At 36.8% G+C, this 23,788-nt stretch overlaps 1 protein-coding gene across 7 annotated transcripts in view; it reads left to right on the plus strand.

The window, feature by feature from the left end:
* LOC308255571 (testis-specific gene 10 protein) overlaps positions 1–23,788 on the plus strand; it is a gene marked incomplete at its 3' end in the record, with an annotated part of 124,655 nt that overhangs the window by 24,616 nt on the left and 76,251 nt on the right. For 6 of the 7 annotated variants that reach the window (XM_080683192.1, XM_080683187.1, XM_080683189.1 and 3 more), the window contains exons 3-8: positions 512–577; positions 1,863–1,986; positions 2,352–2,507; positions 7,378–7,548; positions 7,639–7,716; positions 8,645–8,796. In XM_080683192.1, the coding sequence (XP_080539318.1) occupies positions 1,936–1,986; positions 2,352–2,507; positions 7,378–7,548; positions 7,639–7,716; positions 8,645–8,796 (608 nt within the window). In that variant the 5' untranslated portion in view covers positions 512–577; positions 1,863–1,935. Of the gene's footprint in view, positions 1–511; positions 578–1,862; positions 1,987–2,351; positions 2,508–7,377; positions 7,549–7,638; positions 7,717–8,644; positions 8,797–23,788 lie in introns of those variants that run through there. The other variant, XM_080683190.1, reaches the window with a different exon arrangement.

Here is a 23,788-nt window from a genome sequence, read left to right on the forward strand (position 1 = left end):
TTTAGTTATATACTAAACTAAACTATAACTATGGGGAACTATACTATGACACTGGGTATGTTTGATGTCATAAATCTTATACAAAAAGTTTTTGTGGGTTGGATTTAACTAAGCTATTAAGAATTCAAAGGAAAAGACAATCATTTATGACCATGGGTGATCTGGGAAAACTTTTAAAATCCTAGTCATTCTTTTATTTCTTCCATTTTATTATCTTAAGGATTATAATTAGTATTAACATTTTTTCTAGTTTGTGGGGAGTAATTTAAAATATATTATCAATATTTTATACAAGACATTAGCTAATTCAAAGAAACTACTATACTTCATCCTAGGTTCTTCTACCATCAAAGGCAGGTAAACAAAGAGGTAGAATATCATTTCTTTTGTAAAATATTCACTGTCTGCATATTTTTATTTTTAAGTGGCTTGCTTTTTCTATTCTCTTTTTTGAGTTAAATCAGTTTATATATTTAAAATCCAAATAACTTTTTTCTGGCATGATTTTCAGATTGAACTCGTTTGCCAGCAAAATAATATAATAGTATTGGAAGATACAAGAAAAAGACTCAGATCTGTAAGTGCCTTTTATATGTTAGGTAATAATTTTTATTTTTGTTAATATAGTAAAACTACAAAAAACTGTACATATGTTTTGACTCTCATGATTTTGTGAACAGTTAAAAATGTTTGTGTTCTACAATCAGCCCTCTGCTTGGTGCACAGGGTACTCCCATGTGTAAGAGCAATGCTGTTCTTGCTCCATTTCATCGTTACTCCTTGCTCTCCTAGAGAGAATTTTTGGTTAGTTTTATTAATGCCCTTTGTTGTTAATTGATTTAAAGTGATAACTGCGAGTAATTTAATCCTCAACATGTAAGATGCATTTGTCTACATATTTACTTTTCTTTTTCCTAGTAAGAAATATCTGTTACGTCAAATTTTGTTGTTTAATTCTAGGTAATATATTTTCTTTATCTAACAATGTGAAATGAAAACTGCTCTGTTTAGACATTTTAATTTTATTATTTAAAATATTTGAAACACCTTCTCTGTAAGTATATCTGTTACTTCCTCCCAATATAGCATTGGTAAAATAAATGTTATAAAATAAATGTTTCTAAATATACTAAAGTGAATAGGAATGCACTTGAAAGTTCTTATAAGTATAGAATATCCAGTATTCCTTTAATTTATTCATTCCTTGAACAATTATTGCACAAAACTTAGGTGCTATACAAGTTTTTCTAAGCAAATTAATTTTATTTTTAGGATTTGTAACTACATCTTTGGACACTTCTGGCCTCTCTGAAATTTCTTTATCTTTTTTTTTTTTTTCAAAATTATTGGGTAAATTTAGGAGTACTTTTAGTTAAATCAAAATATAGAACATTCAGAAATGCTGGGAAAGAACGAAAGCTAACTGCTTTTTTTAAAGTGTGATTTTTTAAAAATCATTTTTAAAACACATTTATTGCCCTACCTTGTTTGGCTCAATTGATAGAGCATTGGCCTATGGACTGAAGGGTCTCAGGTTCGATTCCGGTCAAGGGCACATGCCGGGGTTGAGGGATCGGTCACTAGTGGGGGATGTGCAGGAGGCAGCTGATCAATGATTCTTTCTCATCATTGATGTTTCTATCTCTCTCTCCCTCTGCCTTCCTCTCTGAAATCAATAAAAATATATTTAAAACATAACAAAAAAAAACCAGACCAGATTTATTATTTTTAAGGATCCTATGTGTGTTCAACTTCATGTAGAAAATGTTGCTGTAGTTTAGCTTGAAATATTGGCCTGATTTTTTTCTCCCTGGCAAGATAATTTTAGAGATTAAAACATCACAAAATAAATCTCCTTCCAGACTTGATTCCTTTGTCAAGACCTTAGAAGCAGACAAAGATCTCTATAAGAGTGAAGCTCAAAACTTGAGAAAGATGATCAGAAGTAGATCTAAAAGTCCAAGACGCCTGTCACCATCTTCCCGGGTAAGTTTTGGAAAGTTATAAATATTTTGGAGTTTATTGCTCAAACACTGACTTTTATTCTTTGATTTACCTAATCTGGAAACAATTCAGGTTGATTGGTCTATCAAAGAGGTTAGGGGACAGAGGTCTCTTTGATAAACAGTGGACCATTGAAATTGGTTCTTTATCCCTAGTATTTGTCATTGTAGGGAGGTAATCAGATAAATGTAGAGCAATTTGGGATGAAGCTGTTTAAAAGTGAGGTGATTTTTAAACTTTTTTTTTCATCATTTCCTTTCTTTATACCATCATGATTACTTAAATAAAGACTGTGAACTGCCATCATATCAAAGAAGAGCTTCACATTTCTTATCCAATAATTGTAGGCTACACACTGTGATGTAGAGCTTTTGAAGACCACGCGAGACCGTGAAGAACTTAAGTGCATGCTGGAAAAATATGAGCGTCATTTGGCAGAAATTCAGGGTAATGTCAAGGTTCTTACATCTGAGAGAGACAAGACCTTTCTTCTTTATGAACAGGTAAACTTGCTTATAAGGAAACAGAATATGTAAGTAATAACAGTTAACTCCAGAGCTATGTAATTCTTTAGGTATGCTTAAATCTGCCAATCAAATTAATTTAACTACCAGTTAGGAATTACCTTCGTTCTTAAGATATTTTTAATGAAATATATTTCCAATACAGTATATGTGTGGACACATACATATGTTATCCCCATACCCATAAAAGGTCACATACATGCATAGAAATAGTTTGATTTTTGAAATAAGAAATGGGGAAAATGTTAAATAGAAAGATAGGTTGAGTTTAAGGTAAAAATATTTGAGTTTGGAGATTAAAAAATTGTAACATATCATTTTAATATACTATCAATCACTTTAGAAACTGCCATATAATTTAATTTCAGAGAGTAAAATCAGTTTATCTCTATTTTTAGCTTAAAATTAATACCTCTGTTAACCAAATAGTTTCTTTATTTCACAAATATTAAACACCATATATTACCAGCATAATTTCTTTTAAAAATATAAAATTCAATTAAGAATTACAGCAGCTTTGTGCAGGGTGATGGGCTTGCCCCTGTAAGAAAAAAAAAATAATCATAAGATGAAAACACTGCCAGTTTGTTTTTTTGAAGTTTTAAAGTTCACCTTAGTGGGTTGTATTTTAATTAAGTCAAGCTTACTCATCGCTTTTTATTTTATTATTTTATTTTTTTTAATATATTTATATTGATTTCAGAGAAGAAGGGAGAGGGAGAGAGAGATAGAAACATCAATGATGATAGAGAATCATTGAATGGCTGCCTCTTGCACGCCCCCTGCTGGAGATCAAGCCTCAACCAGGCCGGGCATGTGCCCTTGACCGGAATCACACCTGGGACCTTTCAGTCCACAGGCAGATGCTCTACCATTAAGCCAAACCAGAGGGCACTCATCTCTTTTTAAATAACTGCAGTGACTTTGGATACCATGATTATGTGGCCTGTTTGCTTCATTTAATATGGGAAGGCAGGGCTGATAAAGTAACTATTTGCCCAAGAACAGCAGGAATCAGTCCAGATTGTCTGACTCCTATTTTGGTCTGCTCTTTGCCATTTAATTAAGCTTGTTTTAGGAGAATTGGCCCAGGGGAAAATGGATCTGGGCATATATCTTAATATATAAAATAAATGCCCAGTATATACTATACCATAGCATCAATCCTTTTGGTTAAATCACAATACTCTTTTCTTTCACTCTAATATCAATCTTATTACTTTCTTTTCTTTCTCAGCATTGTCTTTTATTATGCTTAAAGTTTTAAATATTATATTAGCTATTTAATGGATGACACATGATATTTTCTTCCATAATTAGCTTTCTTATTTTTAGTTTGAGCAATTTCAAAGGCAACTGCTACTTCTAAGTGTGTGGGGTGACTACTTGGCTTTGATTAGAATTCACTGGTGTCTGTGTCTGTACCATGAAACCTGAGTCAATGTACGTACACATGATTAAAGGGTCAAAACTGCTAAGGGGCAGGAGAGTCCTTTAATATGAATGCTGTGTGTATGAGTATAAGATGTGAGATTATTTTACTTAAACCTCTGCTTAGAAAATCCTATACTTGAATAAGTATACTTTGTTTGTGATCCTCAAATTTTTGCTCTATTCCTTCTCTTCAGACAATTTTATTTTATTTTAAATATATTTTTATTGATTTCAGTGAGAAAGGGAGAGGATTAGAGAGATAGAAACATCAATGATGAGAGAGAATCATTGATCAGCTGTCTCCTGCACACCCCACACTAGGGATCGAGCCACCAAAATGGACATGTGCCCTGACCAGAAATTAAACCATGATCTCATGGTTCATAGGTCGACAATCAACTACTGAGCCAGGCTGGCTGGGCATAGACAATTTTATATTGAGATTTTAAGTGTAAATTAGTTAATAAGAAGCTAGTGTGAGCTACTGCACTACCTCATTAACCCAGGGAGCACAGTTTAAAAACGTTCAGATACTGTTTTCTACATTGGCAGTCTTATTGGGGAGATAAAGTAAATTGTTTTTATTTGCTTTTTTGTTATTTTAGCATAAGTAATCTAAAGATATTTTTCTTTATGGTGATCACGGAAATCTTTACTAGACTATGTAGAGTATGAATGGGGTTTCTGTTATCTTGAAAGGGATCAGAAGGAACATTTAGATTAAAGAAATGATGTGAAGCACATGACAAAGGTAAGTGATTCAGTCAAAGACTAGTATCAAAGGTATGTGACAGTGGATGAAGGAGGAGCTGACATTTGAGAGGTAGACTGAACTAGAGCAGCTGTCTGCAAACGTTTCTGTGAAGGCCCAGGTAATAAATATCTTGGGCTCTGCAGGCCATGATCTCAGTCATAGAGACTCAGCTGTTTTTGTGGTGCGAAAGCACCCACAGATGGTATACAAATGAATATGTTTGCTCTGTTATAATATAACTTTATTTATGGATACTGAAATTTGAATTTCATATTATTTTACCCATTATAAAATATTTTTCTTCTTTTGATGATTGTCAACTATTTAAAAATGTAAAAATATTATCAGCTTATAAACTTACAAAACACAGGAGGCTTGCTGGATTTGGCCTGTGAGATTTGGTGTAATTTACCAGCTTCTGGACTATATGGTGGAGCCTGTTCAAGGGCATTACAAGGAGTTTATACTTTGCTTTATAAGCAATGGGCAGCTTATTTTTTTAAAAGCAGAAGAAATGTGACTAAAGCCTCATTTTTACAATTTTAATCTGGTAAGAATTTTATATTATCTCCTTTATCTCATACACAATCTTTTTATGTTATCTTTTTATATAACAACTAGTGACCCGGTGCATGGATGCATGCACATTGAAAGAAAATTAATTAGAAGGTGGCTGATAGGGTGAGATGGTCCAGATACTCCCTGGAGCCAACCTCCCGTGGTCGCTCCCTGGCATCTGCTGAATGAGCGGGGTCACTCCGGCAGGTTGTGTCCCTCGGCTTGGCCTGCAGGGATTGGGCTGAAACAGGCTCTCCAACATCCCCCCAAGGGGTCTGAGAGGGCACTCTGCAAAGTTGCTGTTGTACAGGTTGTGGAACACAAATGCAAGTGTGAAGTAAACCAGTGCCCCAGCAACAACATCACCCATGGCCGAAGGTGGAATCATGTGGCCCCGAGAGAAATCAGGCTCCCGCCTCTCTGGTTTTGGGGTGCATCACCCGAGAACTGCCGCTGCCAAGTCACTGTAGCTCAGCAGTTCCTGTGTTGAGTGTCTGCCCCCTGGTGGTCAATGCGCATCATAGTGATCGGTTGGACGGAGGGAGGGACGCTTAGCATATTAGCCTTTCATATATGTAGATTTCTCCTTCAAGAGAACTCGAGGAGGGAGAATCCATGGATTCTTTAGAAGGCTGTTGTAGTAGTCCATGAATGAGGCATTTATGGGCTGAGCTAGGATGCTGCCAAGGAAGACTTGACAAGATTTGATTGGAGCCAAATGGAGGGAGGAATGGAAATGTCTGAAGTTCTGTTTTGAATGACTGAAGGAATGTGGTAATAGAAAAAGAAATAGGGAAGTCATTGGTGATATGATGGAAAAGACGTGGTTGGTTCAGACAGATGGAGTGCATTCAGGTAGGAATCGCCATCAGGCAGTAAGAAATGTAGGATGGGAGTAGGGAGAAAAGCAAGAGCTGAATATTTCGATTTAGAAGTCATCTCCTTAGAGGTGAGTTTGGGGCCTTCAGAGTGGGTGAGGTCTCTGAATGAGAAAGCTATATATAGAGGGTCTTGGAAAGTTTTATTGGATTGGAAAGAGAGAAAGAAGACAGGAAGCTAAGGCAGGGAAAGGGAGGGAATTAGATCAAGAAGGATGTTCAAAACAATGTCAAATGTTGCCAAAATATCAAAAACAAGAACTGAGAAAAGGCCATTAGATTTGTTAAGGTCATTAGTTGAAATTCTGCAAAATGTGGGAGCCAGGTTACAGTGGGGTGAGAAAGTGGGTAGTAAGGAACAGGCCATGGTACAGACACTTAAAACAAAGGAGAGTCATAGGTTGGTAAATGGGCACAACAGGATTAAGTGACAAGTTTTCAATATATGGAAGCCCTGTGCATGGTTGAAGGCAGGGGAGAAAGAGCCAGTGCAGAGAGTGCTATTCAGAGTGAGAGGAAATTATTAGTTGAGTCAGGGATATCTTTAGAAGATACTTCAGAGATGAGGTCCAGGATTCTGGTGAAGGCTTAGCTATGGAAATTAGGAAGTAACATATCTTCCTCTGAGACTTGGAGACTAGTTGAGTAGGTAGTGATTACAATAGAGAGGAAGGAAGATATGTACTTAAGCCCCAAAGCAGGATATGCAATCATCTGAAGGCGTAGAATAGATTTAGAACCAAGGATGGTTGAACAGCATGTAGAGTATGTTGGGTTGTCATTAAAGATTGGTGGGCTTTTCTGTCAGGGTAAAGGTATCTAGTTCATGACAATGGCATATACATTTATGTAGAGAAAGACTATAACACTATGATAATATTTATTAAACCAGTATTTTACCTGAATTCTGCGGAATTCATGTTTATATCACAAAATGATGGAGTATACCATATATATTACTTAGTAAATAATTTTCTCTTGCATTGACTGACCCCAAATTAATTTCTTAAAAAAAATTTGGCAAAGGTTTTGGAAAGCAAAATTCTGTTTGTATATAGCATTTGCATTTTGGGGGCATCATTTGCATTTATTTGGATAAAGTCAAAATTATAACATTATCCTACTCCATGGCTGTTGATAAAAGGTTTGGATTTCAACCAGCTGTATATAAAGCTGTGTTTGTGTCTGTTCTAAACAGGAGTCTGTCTATGTATTTAAATAATAGGCGCAGGAAGAGATTGCCCGGCTTCGCCGAGAAATGATGAAAAGCTGTAAGTCTCCTAAATCAACAACTGCACATGCCATCCTCCGGCGGGTGGAGACTGAAAGAGATGTAGCCTTCACTGATTTACGAAGAATGACCACAGAACGAGATAGTCTGAGGGAAAGGCTAAAGGTTTGAGAGAATTTTATCTATGTGAACATTTGTGAAACATGACACAGTGACATTGAAAGCGCTTTGTTTTGTTTTTGTTTTTTTAACCAGATTGCTCAAGAGACAGCGTTTAATGAGAAAGCTCACTTGGAACAAAGGATAGAGGAGCTGGAGTGTACAGTTCATAATGTAAAGTCACTTTTGCACTTTTGGCTATAAACTGTCAGTGGCTTTCCCTTTTCCTTTTTTACTATGTTCAGAGAAGTTCTTTTATTTTTCTGTGATAGGGTTTCTAATCCTAAAATACTGGAGATGGTATATATATATGTTGTAAACTGTTTATTCCAAAATGTGAGTATAATATTTTTCATGTTAGGTTGCAAAATGGCTTTAAAAAAACCATTAGGGATGCGTTCTCAGGGATTTTAGCACAATTTTCATCTCCCTATTTCATTAAAGAGAACATTTCTAGATACAGGGAAACTGGATTATTCTACCTAAAGAGTAGCTAGGGTAGAGAAAATTATGGTGAAATGAAAACTAGTAAGAAAAATATATGTAAACTGAATTTAAATGTGAGGCATCACCTTTTTTACTAATGAAAGATGTGAGATGCTGTATTTGAGATATTATGACTATATAAACAGAATTAAGGGAATTTGACTTTCTGTTACAAATTTAATTGAATGCATTTATAAATTCATGTGTACCATGTTTTTATAAAGAGTAAAAAAAGAATTAGGGGAAAAATAATTTATTTCATAATTCTACTTTATAGCTATAATTTGTTAAGTTGAGCAACAAATATGAATTTTTTTGCAAATAGAATATGTATGCTAAAGTCAAATTGAACCAGATTGAAAATGTAGATGAATATACTATTTTTTTAAATGTATTTTTTATTGTTGCTGGTATTTCTGATATCTCTCATCCCTCCCCCCCCTTATCCCCATATATACTATTATTGTTCCTACTCCACAACACTTTGTCCATACAGCCTTCCACAAAGTTCAAGCCTAATCTGATCATCTCATTGTATAAATCTTGTCATCTACCAGTTTTTACAAATGGAGACTTTTTTAGTGATGGCAGTAACCTTGTCATTCTACTTGTATAGCTTGATGATGAACGTATGGAGCAAATGTCAAATATGACTTTGATGAAGGAGACCATAACCACTGTGGAAAAAGAAATGAAGTCACTAGCAAGAAAGGCAATGGATACTGAAAGTGAACTTGGCAGGCAAAAAGCAGAGAATAATTCTTTGAGGTAAACTAAACTGCCTTTGAACAACAAATAGTTTATTATTAATGACTCTGCTTTTTGTACTTTATTTTATAATGGTAATTAAGTTATTTGTTGACTTTAATTTTGGGGAGGATTATTACAAAACAGTTGTAGAAGCTTTGGTACACATTAAATGATTTCCCGAAGATCAATCACAGATTGGTAATGCCACACCTAACCAGGACTCATACTTAGTAATCTCAGTCTTACATATGGAGAAAGCCTGAATGTTTAACTAAAATAGCTTTTACAAAGCCATTCTGGGGCACAGTGCATGTTTGACTTTAGCATTTGATTATTAATTTACCTTTATAACTTAAATTATGTTCCGGGGTCTGAACAGTGTAAGAACACACAAAGCACCGGTTTTAGAGTAGCTTAGGAATGAGGTGGTTTAGAATATAATAAAAAGCTATAGCAGAGAAATTGGAACATGTAATGGAACTTATTAGCTGAATGTCAACTACTGTGCTTAGCCCATCCTACATACTGGTGCAGTAGCAGAAGACATTCCAGTAAAGCAGCCTACAGGCAATAAGTATAAGGGAATCAGTTTTTGAGGACCTCCATGCTAGTAGGTGTTTTGTTTTTGTTTTTTTACTTTTGGTACCTATTGATGTGAAAAATAGCGATTGTACAGATTCAGTAAGGTTGAATTTCAGTGGATCTATTTGAAAAAATAATAGTTCATGTGAGTGTGAAACAAATTATTAAGTTACAGATAATACTTGATTCACATGAGCTCTCAGAGTCTTCTCTTTGATCTTTCAACCCAGAGTATTGGGTCTGTGATGCCTACATTGGAATCAGTTGTCAGGATAGATAATCACTCAAATTCTTCCCTTCACCTACGCTTTTATTTCCTGCTTAAAAAGACATTGCAATCTCAGGTAAAATCAAAATAATAATCAATCCCAGCCAGTGTGGCTCAGCGGTTGAGTGTCAACCCAGAAACCAAGATGTCCCAGGTTCGATTCCCAGTCAGTGTACATGCCCGAGTTACAGAATTGATCCGCAATAGAGGGCATGCAGGAGGCAGCCAATTGATGATGTACCTCTCTCATCGATGTTGCTGTTCCTCTCTCCTTCTCTCCCTCTAAAAATCAATAAAAACATATTTTAAAAAATGATAATCAAATAAAACAGCAAAGTGTAAAGAAAATTTAAATCTCCCGTGATTCCATAACCTAGGGAAGACTTTTAGTAATATACATCTTTTTCTAACCAGAAATATTTTTATCTGTGTACATAACCTTTTGATGTAATTGACATCATCACATATTAAGTTATATATTTGAGCCATTTCACTTAATTGTAAACCATAAGCATTTTGCCAGGTCATTGGAAGTTCTTTGAAAGCATTTTAGTAGATTATTAAAATATTCTAACAGATAGATGTATAATTGGAGATATTTTTGATGTACATTTGTTTTAATGATATTAAAGTTTGGTCAGTTTTGACATCTTTATGTACCTGTAAAACGATCACCACAATCAGGATAGTAGCCCTAACCAGCGCTCTCAAATTTTCCTCATACCCTTCTATAACCGGTGTCACCCTACCTTGAATCCTTAGGCAACCACTGATTTTCTGTCTGTCATAGCAACTTGTTTGTATTTTTTAAAATGTTATATAAGTGAAATCACAGAGTATGTTTTCTTTTGTCAGGCTACTTTCACTCACCATAATTATTCTGAGATTTATGCTTGTCATCACATATAATCAAGAGTTTATTTCTGTTTGTCACAGAGTAATATTCCATTGTAAGGATATACCACATAGACATTTTGGTTGTTTGCTGTTTGGGACTACAAAAATAAAAGCGCTATGAATGTTCTTCTGTGAGTCTTTGTATGGAAAATGCTTTTATTTCTCTTGGATAAATACTGAAGAGTAGATAGAGTGACTGAGTCACATGATGGATATATGTTTAACTTCAGAAGAAACTGTAAACTGTTTTCCAAAGTGGTTGCACTATTTTATTTTACCTTTGCATCACCAGTGTATGAATGTTCTAGTTGTTCCATATCCTCACCAACACTTGGTGTGCGGAATCTAATGTTAGCTGTTCTGATAGGTATGTATTATGGTTAATTTGCCTTCCTAGTGACTAATGATTTCATGCATCTGTTCATGTGCTTATGGGATATATATATATTCTTTCCTTAGTTTCTGTTTAAATCTTTTGCACACTTTTATTGAGTTGTTTATATCATTAGTAAGTTGTGAAATTTTTTTTTGGTAGTTTAGGTATAAGTCCTTTGTCAGGTATGTGTTTTGCATATATTTTTTCCGTCTCTGGCTTGCCTTTTTATTTTCTTAACAGTGTCTTTTAAGGAGCATATGTTCCTGATTTTGATTAAATAAAATTTATTGATTTTCAGAAATTCATATCCAGCTTTGTATGTTCTTTTAAAGAAATCATTAAGCTTCAGGTAACTGAGATTTTCTCCCATGTTTTCTTCTAGCAGTTTTGTAGTTTTAGTTCTTACATTTAGATCTATGATCCATTTCAAGTTACTTTTTGTGTATAGTACTAGATATAGATCAAAGTTTACTTTTTTGCATATGGATATTTAGTTGAAAAACTATCCTTTCTACATGAAATTGTTTTCCACCTTTGTAGCAAGTCAGTTTTCCATATATGTGTAGGTTTGTTTCTTGGTTGTCTATTTTGTTTGATGAACATATTTATATATCTTGATGCCAAATACGGTACAACACTCCTGATTACTCTGTTTTAAGTCTTCAAATTAGGTAATGCTAGTCCTCCAACTTTGTTCTTTCTCAAAGTTCTTTTGGTTATTGTAGTTACTTTGCATTTTAATTTCAGAATTCTCTTTATACATATAAAACAGCCTGCTTTGGAATTTGATTGAAATTGGGGACATGACATTTAAAAAATATCAAGTGTTTCCACTCATGAACACAGCATGTCTTTTCTTTTCCTTAGATCTTTAATTTCCCATAGGTTATCTTATTGTTTTTAGTGTAAAAGTCTTACACTTTTTTGGGTCAGATTTCCCCCTAAGTATTTCCTATTTTTTGATGCTGTTGTAAATGGAATTTAAAATTTCACATTCTGATTGTCTGTTACTTGAATATGAAAATACAATTGTTTTTAAAATAAACTTTGTATTTTAGAACACCTCTAGGTTTACAAAACATTGTGAGGATACTACAGAGTTACTACATCCCTCATACCCAGTTTTCTCTGTTATTAACATCTTACATTAGCATGACATATTTGTTTCAATTAAAGAAACAACATTGATACATTAATATTAACTGAAGTCCATACCTTATTCAGATTTCCTTTGTTTTCCCCTAATATCTTTTTTATGTACCAGGATCTGATCAGGGACACCATATTATATTTAGTTGTCATGTCTCCTTAGGCTTCTCTTGGCTATGACAGTCTCAGACTTTCCCTTATTTTTGATGACCTTGACAGTTTTGAGGAGTACTAATCAGGTATTTGGTAGAATGTCTCTTAATTGGGGTTTATCTGATATTTTTCTCCTGATTAGAGTGGGTAATATGTTTTTGAGAGAAAGATCACAGAGATAATATATATCCAGGGTATTATAAATACATACTATAGTATGTATTTATAATACCCTGGATATATATTATCTCTGTGATAATATATATCTTATCACAGTTTATTTTGACCTTGATAACCTGGCAGACGTAATGTTTGCCTTTCTAGAATGTCATTAATTTGTATCATACAGTGTATGATATATATCTTATCACAGTTTATTTTGACCTTGATAACCTGGCAGACGTAATGTTTGCCTTTCTAGAATGTCATATAATTTGTATCATACAGTGTATCACCTTTTCAGGGGCTGCTTTCACTTATCCGTGTGCATTTAAGGTCTATCCATGTCTTTTCATACTTTAATAGCTCATTTCTTCTTAGCATTGAACAATATTCCATCATATGTTTGTACTACAGTGTGTTTAGTCATACACCATCGAAGTATATCTTGGTTACTTCCAGTTTTGGTAATTATGAATAAAGCTGCTATAAACTTTATTGTGCAAGTTTTTGTGTGGACATAAGTTTCCAATCGTAAATACCTTGGAGCACAGTTGCTGAGTCATATGGTAAAACTATCTTTAGCTGTATCAGAAAGTGCCAACCTCTCTTCCAAAGTGACTGTACCATTTTGCATTTCTACCAGCAATGAATGAGTTTCTCTTGCTCAACAGCCTTGTCAGCATTTGGCATTGTTAGATTTTGTATTTTAGACTTTATAGTAGGTGTATAGTGATAGCTCATTGTTTTAATTTTTAATTCTCCAATGACAGATGATGTCATATATTTATTTGCCATCTGGATATCTTCTTTGGTGAGGTGTTTATTTAGATCTTTTGCCCAGTTTTTCATTGTGTTACTTATTGTTGTCTTAAGATTTTTTTTTGGTATATTTTGGATATACATTCTTGTCAGATAGATTTGCAAATATATACTCCCAGGCTGAGCTTTATATTTTCATTTGTTTTTAGCAGTACTTTTTGCAGAGGAGACATTTTAATTTTTATAAAGTTCAACTTGCTAACTTTTTCTTTCATAGATTGTGATTTTGGTGCTGTATTTAAAAACTCATCATTAAACCCAGGGACACATATTTTCCTATTCTCTTTTCTTCTAGCAGTTGTATAGTTTTGCATTTTATACTTAATGTCTGTGATCTGTGTTGAGTTAATTTTTGTGAAAGATGTAAAGTCTGTGTTTAGGTTCACTAATTTGCATAGGGACATCCTAAATTTGTTCCAGCACCATTTGTTGAAAAACTGCCCTTTCTCTGCTGTCTTTGCTCTTTTTTCAAGTTCAGTTGCCTATATTTGTATGGCCGTATATATATGGGCTCTTCTTTCTGTTCCCTTGATCTATTTTTGTTTATTCTTTTGCAAAGCCATGCTATCTGAAAGTTGCTATTACTTTGTCTTCTTCAATATTGTATTGGCTATTCTGGATCTTTTGCCTTTTTATGTAAGCTATAGAATCAGTTTATTGCTGTCTACAAAATAGCTTTCCGGGATTTTAATTGGGTTTGCACTGAATTTTAGGTCAAGTTGGGAAGAATTGGCATCTTATCAATATGAAGTGTTTCAATCCATTAATGTAGAATGTTTCTTCATTTATTTAGATTTTTTTATTGCTTTCATCAGTATTTTACAGTTCTCTACACATAGATAGTGTGCATTCATTTTGGAGAGTTCTAGGACATTACTTCAAATATTTCTCATGTTTATTTTCTTCTTTTTTCTCCTTCTGGTATTTCAGTTATTCCCACAGTTCTTGGATATTCTGTTTATATGTTTTTTTATTCTTTTATTTCTCTTTGTATTTCAATTTGGGATGTTTTTACTGACCTGTGTTCAAGCTAAGTATTTTATTCTTGACTTGGTTGAGTCTACTGATGAGCCCATCAAGGGCACTTTTCATTTTTGTCACAGTATTTTGTTCTTTTTAGCTTTCTTTGTTATTCTCTCAGATTTTCTGTCTCTCTGCTTACATTATACATCTCTTACTGTTGTTTACTTTTTCCATTAGTGCCCCTAAGCAGTTAATCATAGTTACTTAAAGCTTTTTGTTGGATACTTCCCATTCCATGCAATATCTGAATCTGTTTCTGACCCTTCATGGTTCTATTTTTGCTTGATTTTTCAGGTCTTGTCATTTTTTGTTGAGGGTGAATCAGATTGTAGTGGGTATTGGTTAATTGAGGTTAAAGAGGCCTTTAATGTGAATGTTTATGTTACTTGGCTAATGTTTGGTGTAGCTGTAGGTTCCAGAGGCTTCAGATTCCTTGATTGTCCTGATTTTTGTATCTCCTCTTGACTTTAGGTTCCCTACCTACTCCTCCTCAATAAGACTGCAACCTGCAGCTTTTTCAGTTGTAATTCACTGTGATTATCCTGGACTCCTGTTAGTGTGCTTATTAGGAGAGGGGAAAGGATTATCTATATATATAAAAGGCTAATATGCAAAGTGTCCCCTCGTGAGTTTGACTGGGAGAACAGGAGTTTGATCGCTTGCTATGACATGTGCTGACTATCAGGGGGTGGCATGAAACATGGCGGGCGACCAGCAGCAGTGACAGTGGGGCGCTGAGGGAGCAAGGGGAGGAGGAGGCAGGGAGGCAGGGGGCAACCACATGATGACAGGGTGTGGGTGGTGAGGGACAGAGGAGGAGGGGATGTGGGGAGGCAAGGGGAGGGGAGAACCATGTTGTGGCGGTGTGTGGGTGGCGAGGGAAGGAGGGAGGCGGGAGGCAGGGAGGCAGGGAACCTGGGAACCTGATAGGCCCTGATTGCTGGCCAGGCCTAGGGACCCTACCCATTTACAAATTTCGTGCACCGAGCCTCTACTGTTCTATAGTCATGTACTTTAAATCTCAGTCTTTTAGTGCATCTGTATCTCTGGACTCTGATATTACCTGTGTTTTTCAATGATATAACTTTGTTTGTTTGTTTGTTTGTTTGTTTGTTTGTTTTTGTAACTACTTATGTGAAACCAGAAGGCTAGAGGTGGTAGGGTGGAAGGAATACTCTTCTCCAGCTGGGATAAACTCTGGTAAAGTTTTTTCACTTGAAGAGTAAGCCTTATTATGGGGGATGCTCTGGGCATATTTTACAATAAATACTTTTTTCCTGTCAGAGACACAAGGGATCCTTTTTCACATCTTCACTGTGAAAATCAAGTGGGATTCCTGAAGGTAAATATGGGGCCACTCTAAGAATGTGGCCCCTACGATCTTTTCACTCTTATGTTAATGCACACTCAGCTTCCAGCAATGCATGCACATTATCATTTGAATGTTTTAATCATTTATGATTTCAGTGACTTCTGCTCCAGGTAAGCATACCTTAGTTGTGACTCTCTGGATTTGCCTTTCTTCTCATATTTTAGGGTGCCAACACACTCTGCACCTCACTATCCTGATGTTTTTACAAAAAGTCTTTGATTTTCAGTTAAGTCATCTTTTTCTTGTTATAACAATGGGAATGATGTCTTCTAAGTTTTTTATATGTCAGGGCTGAAACCAGAAGTTTTACAATTTATTTTTATATATTTATCTGGTATTCTACAACCTTGCTAAATTTACATGTTAGTTCTAGTGGCCTTTTTGTAGATTACATTTCATTTTCTGCATACTCAATTAGGTCATCTACAAATAAAACAATTTTTCTTGTTCAATCTGCATGTTTTTTGTTCTTTTCTTACCTGTTGTGCTGGCTAGAATATCAAGTACATCATTGAATAGAAATGAAGTGGACATTCTTGAGTATTTTCATGTCCAAGAGGGAAGCTTTCAAACTCTCAGTAGTTAATGTGATATTAGCTGTACATCTTTCATCTTTCATAGATGACTTCTATTAGGTTGAAGAAGTTTTGTTCTATTCCTAAATTAATGAGAGTTTTTTTTGTTTATTTTTGTATTTTTTTTCAGGAATGGATGTCCTTTGTCAAATCAGGGTATATTATGATTTTTATAGATTTCTAGTCTCAGTTAACTAATATTTTGTTTAAGATATTCACATCTATTTTTATAATTGAGATTGGCCAACAATTTGCCTTATTGGGGTTTTTAAAAATGAGAATTTGGTATCAAGTAGTGTAAACCTTATGATAATCTTTCCAATTCATTTTGTTTTCTTTCAATACCTGGAACAATCTATATAATATTGGAGTTTTAGTACTTAGCAGTGAAGCCATTTGAATCTGAACTTTCTCTTTGAGGGAAGATTTTATTTAATTAATGGATAAAGGAGCATTTAGAAATTTCTTCTTATGCCATTCAGTGTATTTTTTTGAGGCATGTCTCCATATTCGGAAAATTAGAAAACATGTTTTTTATGTTACATTATCCTTCAACATTCTAATGTCCACAGAATCTGTAGTGATTTCCTCTTTCTAGTCTGTTGTTTTTAATAGTCTTTTCAAAGGACCAACGTTTTGCTTTGGTGATCCTCCCTTTTGTTTGTTTTATTATTTTATTAACTTTTGTTCTTTATTATTTCCTTTTATTTCTATTTCTTCAGATTAATGCTTACTGTATTACTTTTCAGGCTTTCTTTTTTTCTCATATGTATATTTAAGGCCATAAAATTCCCTCTGTTCATTTAATTCTTGGCCTAAAACCTATATTTTTATACACCCATATCTAATCTAGTTGATCCTATCTTCAAAATGTGTCTGAAGCTGATCATTTCTACCACTTCGGTTAAACCTTGCTGATATTAAGATATATTTTGGTAGGTAGAGAATGCTAAAGGTTGGGAATTATTTTTATTTTAACACTTTGATAATACTCTGCCACTCTCTTCTGACTTTTATTCTTTCTGCTGAGAAGTAAGCTCCAAATTTATTTTTCAAATATCAGTAGCATTTATAATGCACTCACATTTATCATAGGCTTCCTGTTTACATATAAAAAATACAAAGAATTGCAAAGAACCTACTTAGGAGCTGTAAAATCCAACTACATTCAATATAGTTAAAATACTGTTCTCCTTTTTGTCGATTGATGAGAAAATGACTAGTTTTATTCTATTTGTAGACTCTACTTATTAAAAGTTGAGTTCTGAGAACAGTTCAACACGTCTAGATTTTAATATCTCTAAATTGAGTACATGTTCCAGGCCAAATCAGCCAAAATGAAATGCATCCATTGCTGTTTGCGTTTCACTGCTGATAACAAAATCCCCAGGGTTTCAAAGCCAATATTCATTATTTGTGTTTCTATACTGCTTAAATAAACTTTCTAAATAGGTGTAGTATTTTAGTAGCAGAATTTTTCTGTTTGAGTTTCCATGTCAGAAAAATTAACACTTGTGGAAAGCTGGCATGTTTTGAGAATACTTCCTAGAAGCAGATTATAAACAAAAACAAAAAAAGTTCATGTTTCTGCATCTGTGTTCAAACATCTCAAGGTCCAAGAAGTTAGAATTCTCCATTCAGTTGAATGACTGACAGAGCTATCTGTTAATAAAAAGTTAGTTTGGGTCTCTGTGTTCAGTGATTCCCAGACAGGTTTAATTTGAATTCGGGTATTTGAGCCTAAAAAAGATTTCAATATTACAATCTATTCCAGGTAACATGATATTCTATGTAGAAAATCCAAAAGAATTTACCACAAAAATCTGGAGCTAATAAGCAGTAATAACAAGGTTGAAGAATACAAGGTTAATATACAAGGTCAATTGCTTTCCAATACCAGCAGTGAAGAAATGGAATTTGATATTTAAAACAATATCATTTATATTAGAACCCCTCCCCTAAATAAATGATTAAGTATAAATCTAGCAAACTATGTATAAGATATGTGTGAGTAAAACTATAAAACTCTTGTGAATAAAATCAAAGAATTAAATAAATTATAGATATTTCATATTTATGGATAGAAAAACTCAGTATTGTCATGATGAACAACTAGACATCCATGTGCAAAATAATAAATCTTAGACACAGTCATCATACCCTTCAAATTAACTCAAAATGCACCATAGACCTAAAGGAAATGCAAAACTTTAAAACTTCTAGAAGATAATATAGGAGATGAGATTGGGTATGGTGATGACTCTTAATACAATACCAAAGGCACAATCCATGAAAAAAATAAACTGTACTTCATTAAAATTAATGTCTTTTGCTCTGCAAATGAAAATGAGAAGACAAGCCACAGACTGGGAGAAAATACTTGTAAAAAAAACCCATTGAATAAAAGACTGTTACTTAAAATATATTTTTTAAAAACATCTTGAGAACCAAGATGGCAGTATAGGTAAATGTGGTACTCACAGCCTCCTGTGGGAACATCAAAATTACAACTAAAATATAGAACAACCATCATTCAAAATTGCCTGAAGTCTGGTTGAATGTAAGTTCTACAACTAGAGAATTAAAGAAGAAAGCACATTGAGACTGGTAGGAGTGGCAGAAGCGCAGAACGGGTTGGTCTGACAGCCATGTGTGGCATGTTTTTAATTGGAAGGGATATCACAGCTGTGGAGGCCTCCTGTGAGGAGCAAAGGGTCCCAGCCCCACACCAGACCCCTCAGCCCCAGTGCCGGTAAGAGAAGTCCCAGTAACTTCAGGCTATAAAACCTGAAGTGGGGATTGTATGGTCTGAAGCTGCCCACTGGGTGCACTGGCTGTGGGGGCCTCCCAGGAGGTGCAGAGTCAGCCACTGCCTGGGAGCACCCAGCACAAGCTGCAGAGCAATCTTGTGTTTTGCTTGGAAGTGCCCAGGCAAAGCCAAGCTGTCTTGGGCCTATTATTGATAGGTATTGGGCATGCTGATGCCAGCTGCTGCTTGTTTGAGAGATTTTAGCAAAGTCTGAAGCCTGAACCAGGACAGGTCATTCATTTGGGAAAGTGTGGATGGGGCTGCAAATTGGATGGGGTAGTGTCATGGAATCATCAGGATGAAGCATAAAGCATGAGCCAGGCTTCTGGAAACTCAGATATGGCTGCCAGTAAGCTCTGTGATGGGGGAGGTCTCAGCATAGGAACAATGACCCCTATGAGCACCCCTGTCTTGGAAAAAGATGCCCCCAAGTTCTTGCTCCAATGCCAGACAATCCAGTTCCTCCCCATATGTCCCTGGATCCCCTCCCCCACAATCTGCTGCCCCAGTGCTGGACCTCAGAGGGAGGGAGTAAGTCTGAGGACCTCAGAGGGAAGGAGCAAGTCTGAGTAAGTTTATGCATCAACCCTTTAAGAGGAACTACCTGGGTCTCCAGCAGTCTTCATGTCACTGAGCCACAATCCCCGCTAGTTTTTATAGCCCCAAGTTATGGGGACTTCTCTTCCTTGCTCTGGAACCCTACGCTGGGGGGTGTGGTGTAGGATTCATACCCCTTGCTCCTCATGGGAGACCTCTGCAGCTGTGATATCCCTGCCAATAAAAAACAAACAAACTGCCGAAACCGGTTTGGCTCAGTGGATAGAGCGTCGGCCTGCGGACTGAAGGATCCCAGGTTCGATTCCGGTCAGGAACATGTACCTTGGTTGCGGGCACATCCCCAGTGGGGGGTGTGCAGGAGGCAGCTGATCGATGTTTCTCTCTCATCGATGTTTCTAGCTCTCTATCCCTCTCCCTTCCTCTCTGTAAAATATCAATAAAATATATTTAAAACAAACAAACAAACAAACAAAAAAACACCCACACCACACATTGGTGTCAGACCAGCCTGCTCACTCCGCCCCTCCTATCAGTCTCAGTGTGCTTTTTTTTTACTTCTCTAGTTGGACTTCCATTCATCCAGTTTTCAGGTGGTTCTGAATGATGCTTATTCTGTATTTTAGTTGTAATTTTGATGTGGTTTTGGGAGGCAGCGAGTAGTGGCATTTATCTACACCACCATCTTGGTTCTCCCAATTCCCTTAATATTAGTGTTCAAGTTTTTCATTGATGTTTCTTTAGTCTATGATTTTATATATTTCTAGAGGCCCGGTGCACAAAATTCGTGCATGGGGGGGGGTGTCCCTCAGCCTAGCCTGCACCCTCTCCAATCTGGGACCCCTCAAGGGATGTCCGACTGCCCGTTTAAGCCCAATCCCACTGGGATCGGGCTTAAACGGGCAGTCGGACATCCCTCTCACAATCCAGAACTGCTGGCTCCCAACTTCTCACTTGCCTGCCTTCCTGATTGCCCCTAACCGCTTCTGCCTGCCAGCCTGATCACCCCCTAATCACTCCCCTGCCAGCCTGTTTTCCCCTAACTGCTCCCCTGCAGGCCTGGTCACCCCTAACTGCCCTCCCCTGCAGGCCTGGTCACCCCTAACTGCCCTCCCCTGCAGGCCTGGTCACCCCCAACTTCCCTCCTCTGCTGGCTTGGTCACCCCTAACTGCCCTCCCCTGCAGGCTTGATCGCCTCCAACTGCCCTCCCTTGCTGGCCATCTTGTGTCCACATGGGGGCAGGATCTTTGCCCACATGGGGACAGCCATCTTGTGTGTTGGAGTGATGGTCAATCTGCATATTACTCTTATTAGAAAGGATAGAGGCCTGGTGGACGGGTGGGGGCCAGCTGGTTTGCCCTGAAGGGTGTCCTGGATCAGGGTGGGGTTCCCTTGGCGTGGGGCAGCCTGGGCGAGGGGCCTGTGATGGTTTGCAGGCCGGCCACGCCCTCTGGCGACCCAAGCAGGGGCCCTGGTATCTGGGGTTTATGTATCTTCTATAATTGAAACTTTGTAGCCTTGAGTGGAGGCCTACGCCAGCAAGGGTAGGCGGAAAGCTTGGCTTCCTCCATTGCCAGGGAAACCCAAGCCTCCCTCCTGCTCTCTGTGGCCGCAGGCGTCTTGGTTGGGTTTATTTGCATATTCGCTCCTGACTGGCTTGTGGGCGTGGTTTGTGGGCATGGCTTGTGGGTGTAGTGGAGTGGTGGTTAATTTGCATATTACTCTTTTATTATATAGGATGTTAGCTATTATTTCTTTGATTATTTTGTTTGTTCTTTCCTACTGGTATTTTGATTGGGTGAATATTGGACCTTCTCATTCTGTTCTTTAATGTCACTTAACCTCTCTCTCTCGCGCTCTTTTATTTATTCCCTGTGCTCTATCATAGATAATTTCCACTGATCTGCTTTTTTCCCACTAATTGTCTCTTCCACTGTGTCTATTGTGTTCTTAAACTTGTTTATGTTTTTTTAAATTGTTTCAGTTATTTTAGTTTAATTTTTTGAAGTTCTCTTCAAAATCGTTTGGTTCTTTTTCCTTTTTATGGTTTATTATATTACTTATTTTATGTCTCAGTATTTAAACATAACTATTTTTTTATCCTTACCCGAGGACATATTCATTGATTTTTAGAGAGGGGAAGGGATAGGGAGATAGAGATAGAGATAGAGGAGAGAGAGAGAGAGAGAGAGAGACCTCAATGTGAGAGAGAAACATTGATGTCAGAGAGAATCATCGATTGCTTCCCCTCCTGTATGCGCCCCAACCGGGGATCGAACCCTCAAACCTATGTATGTGCCCTGACCAGAAATTGAACCTATGACCTTTCAGTCCATGGGACAACATGTGCCAGGGCAACACAAGTATTCTTAACTTTCTATTTGAAAACACTACAGTCTGAAGTCCTTGGGGGATCTAATTTAGTTTTACCCTCACTAAGTTTGGGCTAATACTTAAAGTGTTATTAAAATTTGAATTGCCAGCTAACTTTCAACATGCATTTATCTGAGGTTTCTTTCTTTTTTTTTTTTTTTTAAATATATTTTATTGATTTTTTTTACAGAGAGGAAGAGAGAGGGATAGAGAGTTAGAAACATCGATGAGAGAGAAACATCGATCAGCTGCCTCCTGCACACCCCACACTGGGGATGTGCCCGCAACCAAGGTACATGCCCTTGACCGGAATCGAACCTGGGACCTTCAGTCCACAGGTTGACGCTCTATCCACCGAGCCAAACCGGTTTCGGCACTGAGGTTTATTTCTTAGCCTGGATTGAGGTATGTCTCTCCAGAGAAGTTTTGTGTTTATTTCTGTCGAGTGCTCTAGATTATATATATGACCATCCTAGAACCAGATTTTATTTTGATGTTTTTCCTTAAAATTAAGAATTCCCAAGGAAGACTTTTAGTTGTTATTATTACCCTAAGCCTAGCAGTGGTTGGTTGACAAGCTGATTTTGTCTAGTCTGACCTTTTCACTTATGTTATACTCCTCAGTGGCTTTATATGGGGTGGGGGCTTAGTTCTAATTCCTGTATTGCAGGCATCTCTATGGCCTCATCTTTTGTTTCTGAATTAAAACACAAGACCCTAGCCTACTGATATTGCAGAATTTACGTGACCGGGAAATATACTACAAGTGCTTGGAGATTCATGAAAAACCCTTATTTAAAGCTGCTGGCTCAGGGGATTCGAAGATCCAAAGCCTGAACAACTTATACAATGAAATTACTCTTATATATATTCCTAAATTCTTTGTTTCCTTATTTCTGGGCTTTTGCAGCTCTACCTAAGTTAGTTAGAATGGGGAAGTAAGATTACAGCTGAAGGTCTGGCCTGGGTGGTCTAGTGACCTCCCCTTTGGCTAAGCTGTTAAATTCTTGGTTTGTAGCCCTTGTAAACTGGTAGTATTTCGGAAAACAGATTATTGCCCAAGGAAGGGGCAGTAACCTAATTATAGGCTAATAAGAATGTGTGCTAGGACACCGGTCACTGGCACAGATTCAGATTGCTAGCCGCGCCCCCCCGCCCCCAGGTTGCCCCCTATATTCCTCCTCATTCCCTCCTCTTGATCCTCAAGCTGATTTTCAGCCTTTTAGATTCAATAGAAGACTCAAAGCTAGGGAGTAGGGTGTTCAGCAGCTCGAGTCTTTTTCATCTTCATCACCCAACAGATTGTAATGGCAGTCTAGAGATCTGGTCTGGAGTAACATCTGGGGCTTCATGGCTTTCTGATTCTCCATTAGCTATTCTAAAACCTGTTGGCTCTCTTAGAGGTAGGAATAGGGAATCTACACAGGTTTCTTCATTTCTGCCTTCAGAGCTGTTGGAGTAGTGAGAAGCATATCTCAGGATCCCATCTATTTCTCTTCCAGTTGGCCCATTGTCCTTGTTCTGCTCATGTCTGTCTAACGGCCTAACACATCTCCTCAAGTATCTTGGCTCTGAATTCTTTCAGGGAAAGTGGGCATCAGTGGGCTCCTCTAACTACTTCCATGCTGAGGAGGGGCAAAGTTTTCTTTCAGAGCCAAGAGATCCTTGCTCTCTGTCAGAGGGACGATGCGGCCTGGGCATGGAAGGAGGTGGCTTGTGACCTGATGGCGACAAACTGTATTATAAAATCTAGCATTATTGAGCAATTAGAACAGCAAGAGTTACAACAAATGGTCCGGTGGAGGAAAAGAAAACATTTCAGTTCTAATTTCCTATTGAAATAAATTTTTCTCCTTAAAAATCTCTCTTACTTTTATTAAAGAGACAAATTAAGAC

The sequence above is a fragment of the Plecotus auritus genome (genome assembly GCF_963455305.1).
Source record: "Plecotus auritus genome assembly, chromosome: 8".
Lineage (NCBI taxonomy): Eukaryota > Metazoa > Chordata > Mammalia > Chiroptera > Vespertilionidae > Plecotus > Plecotus auritus.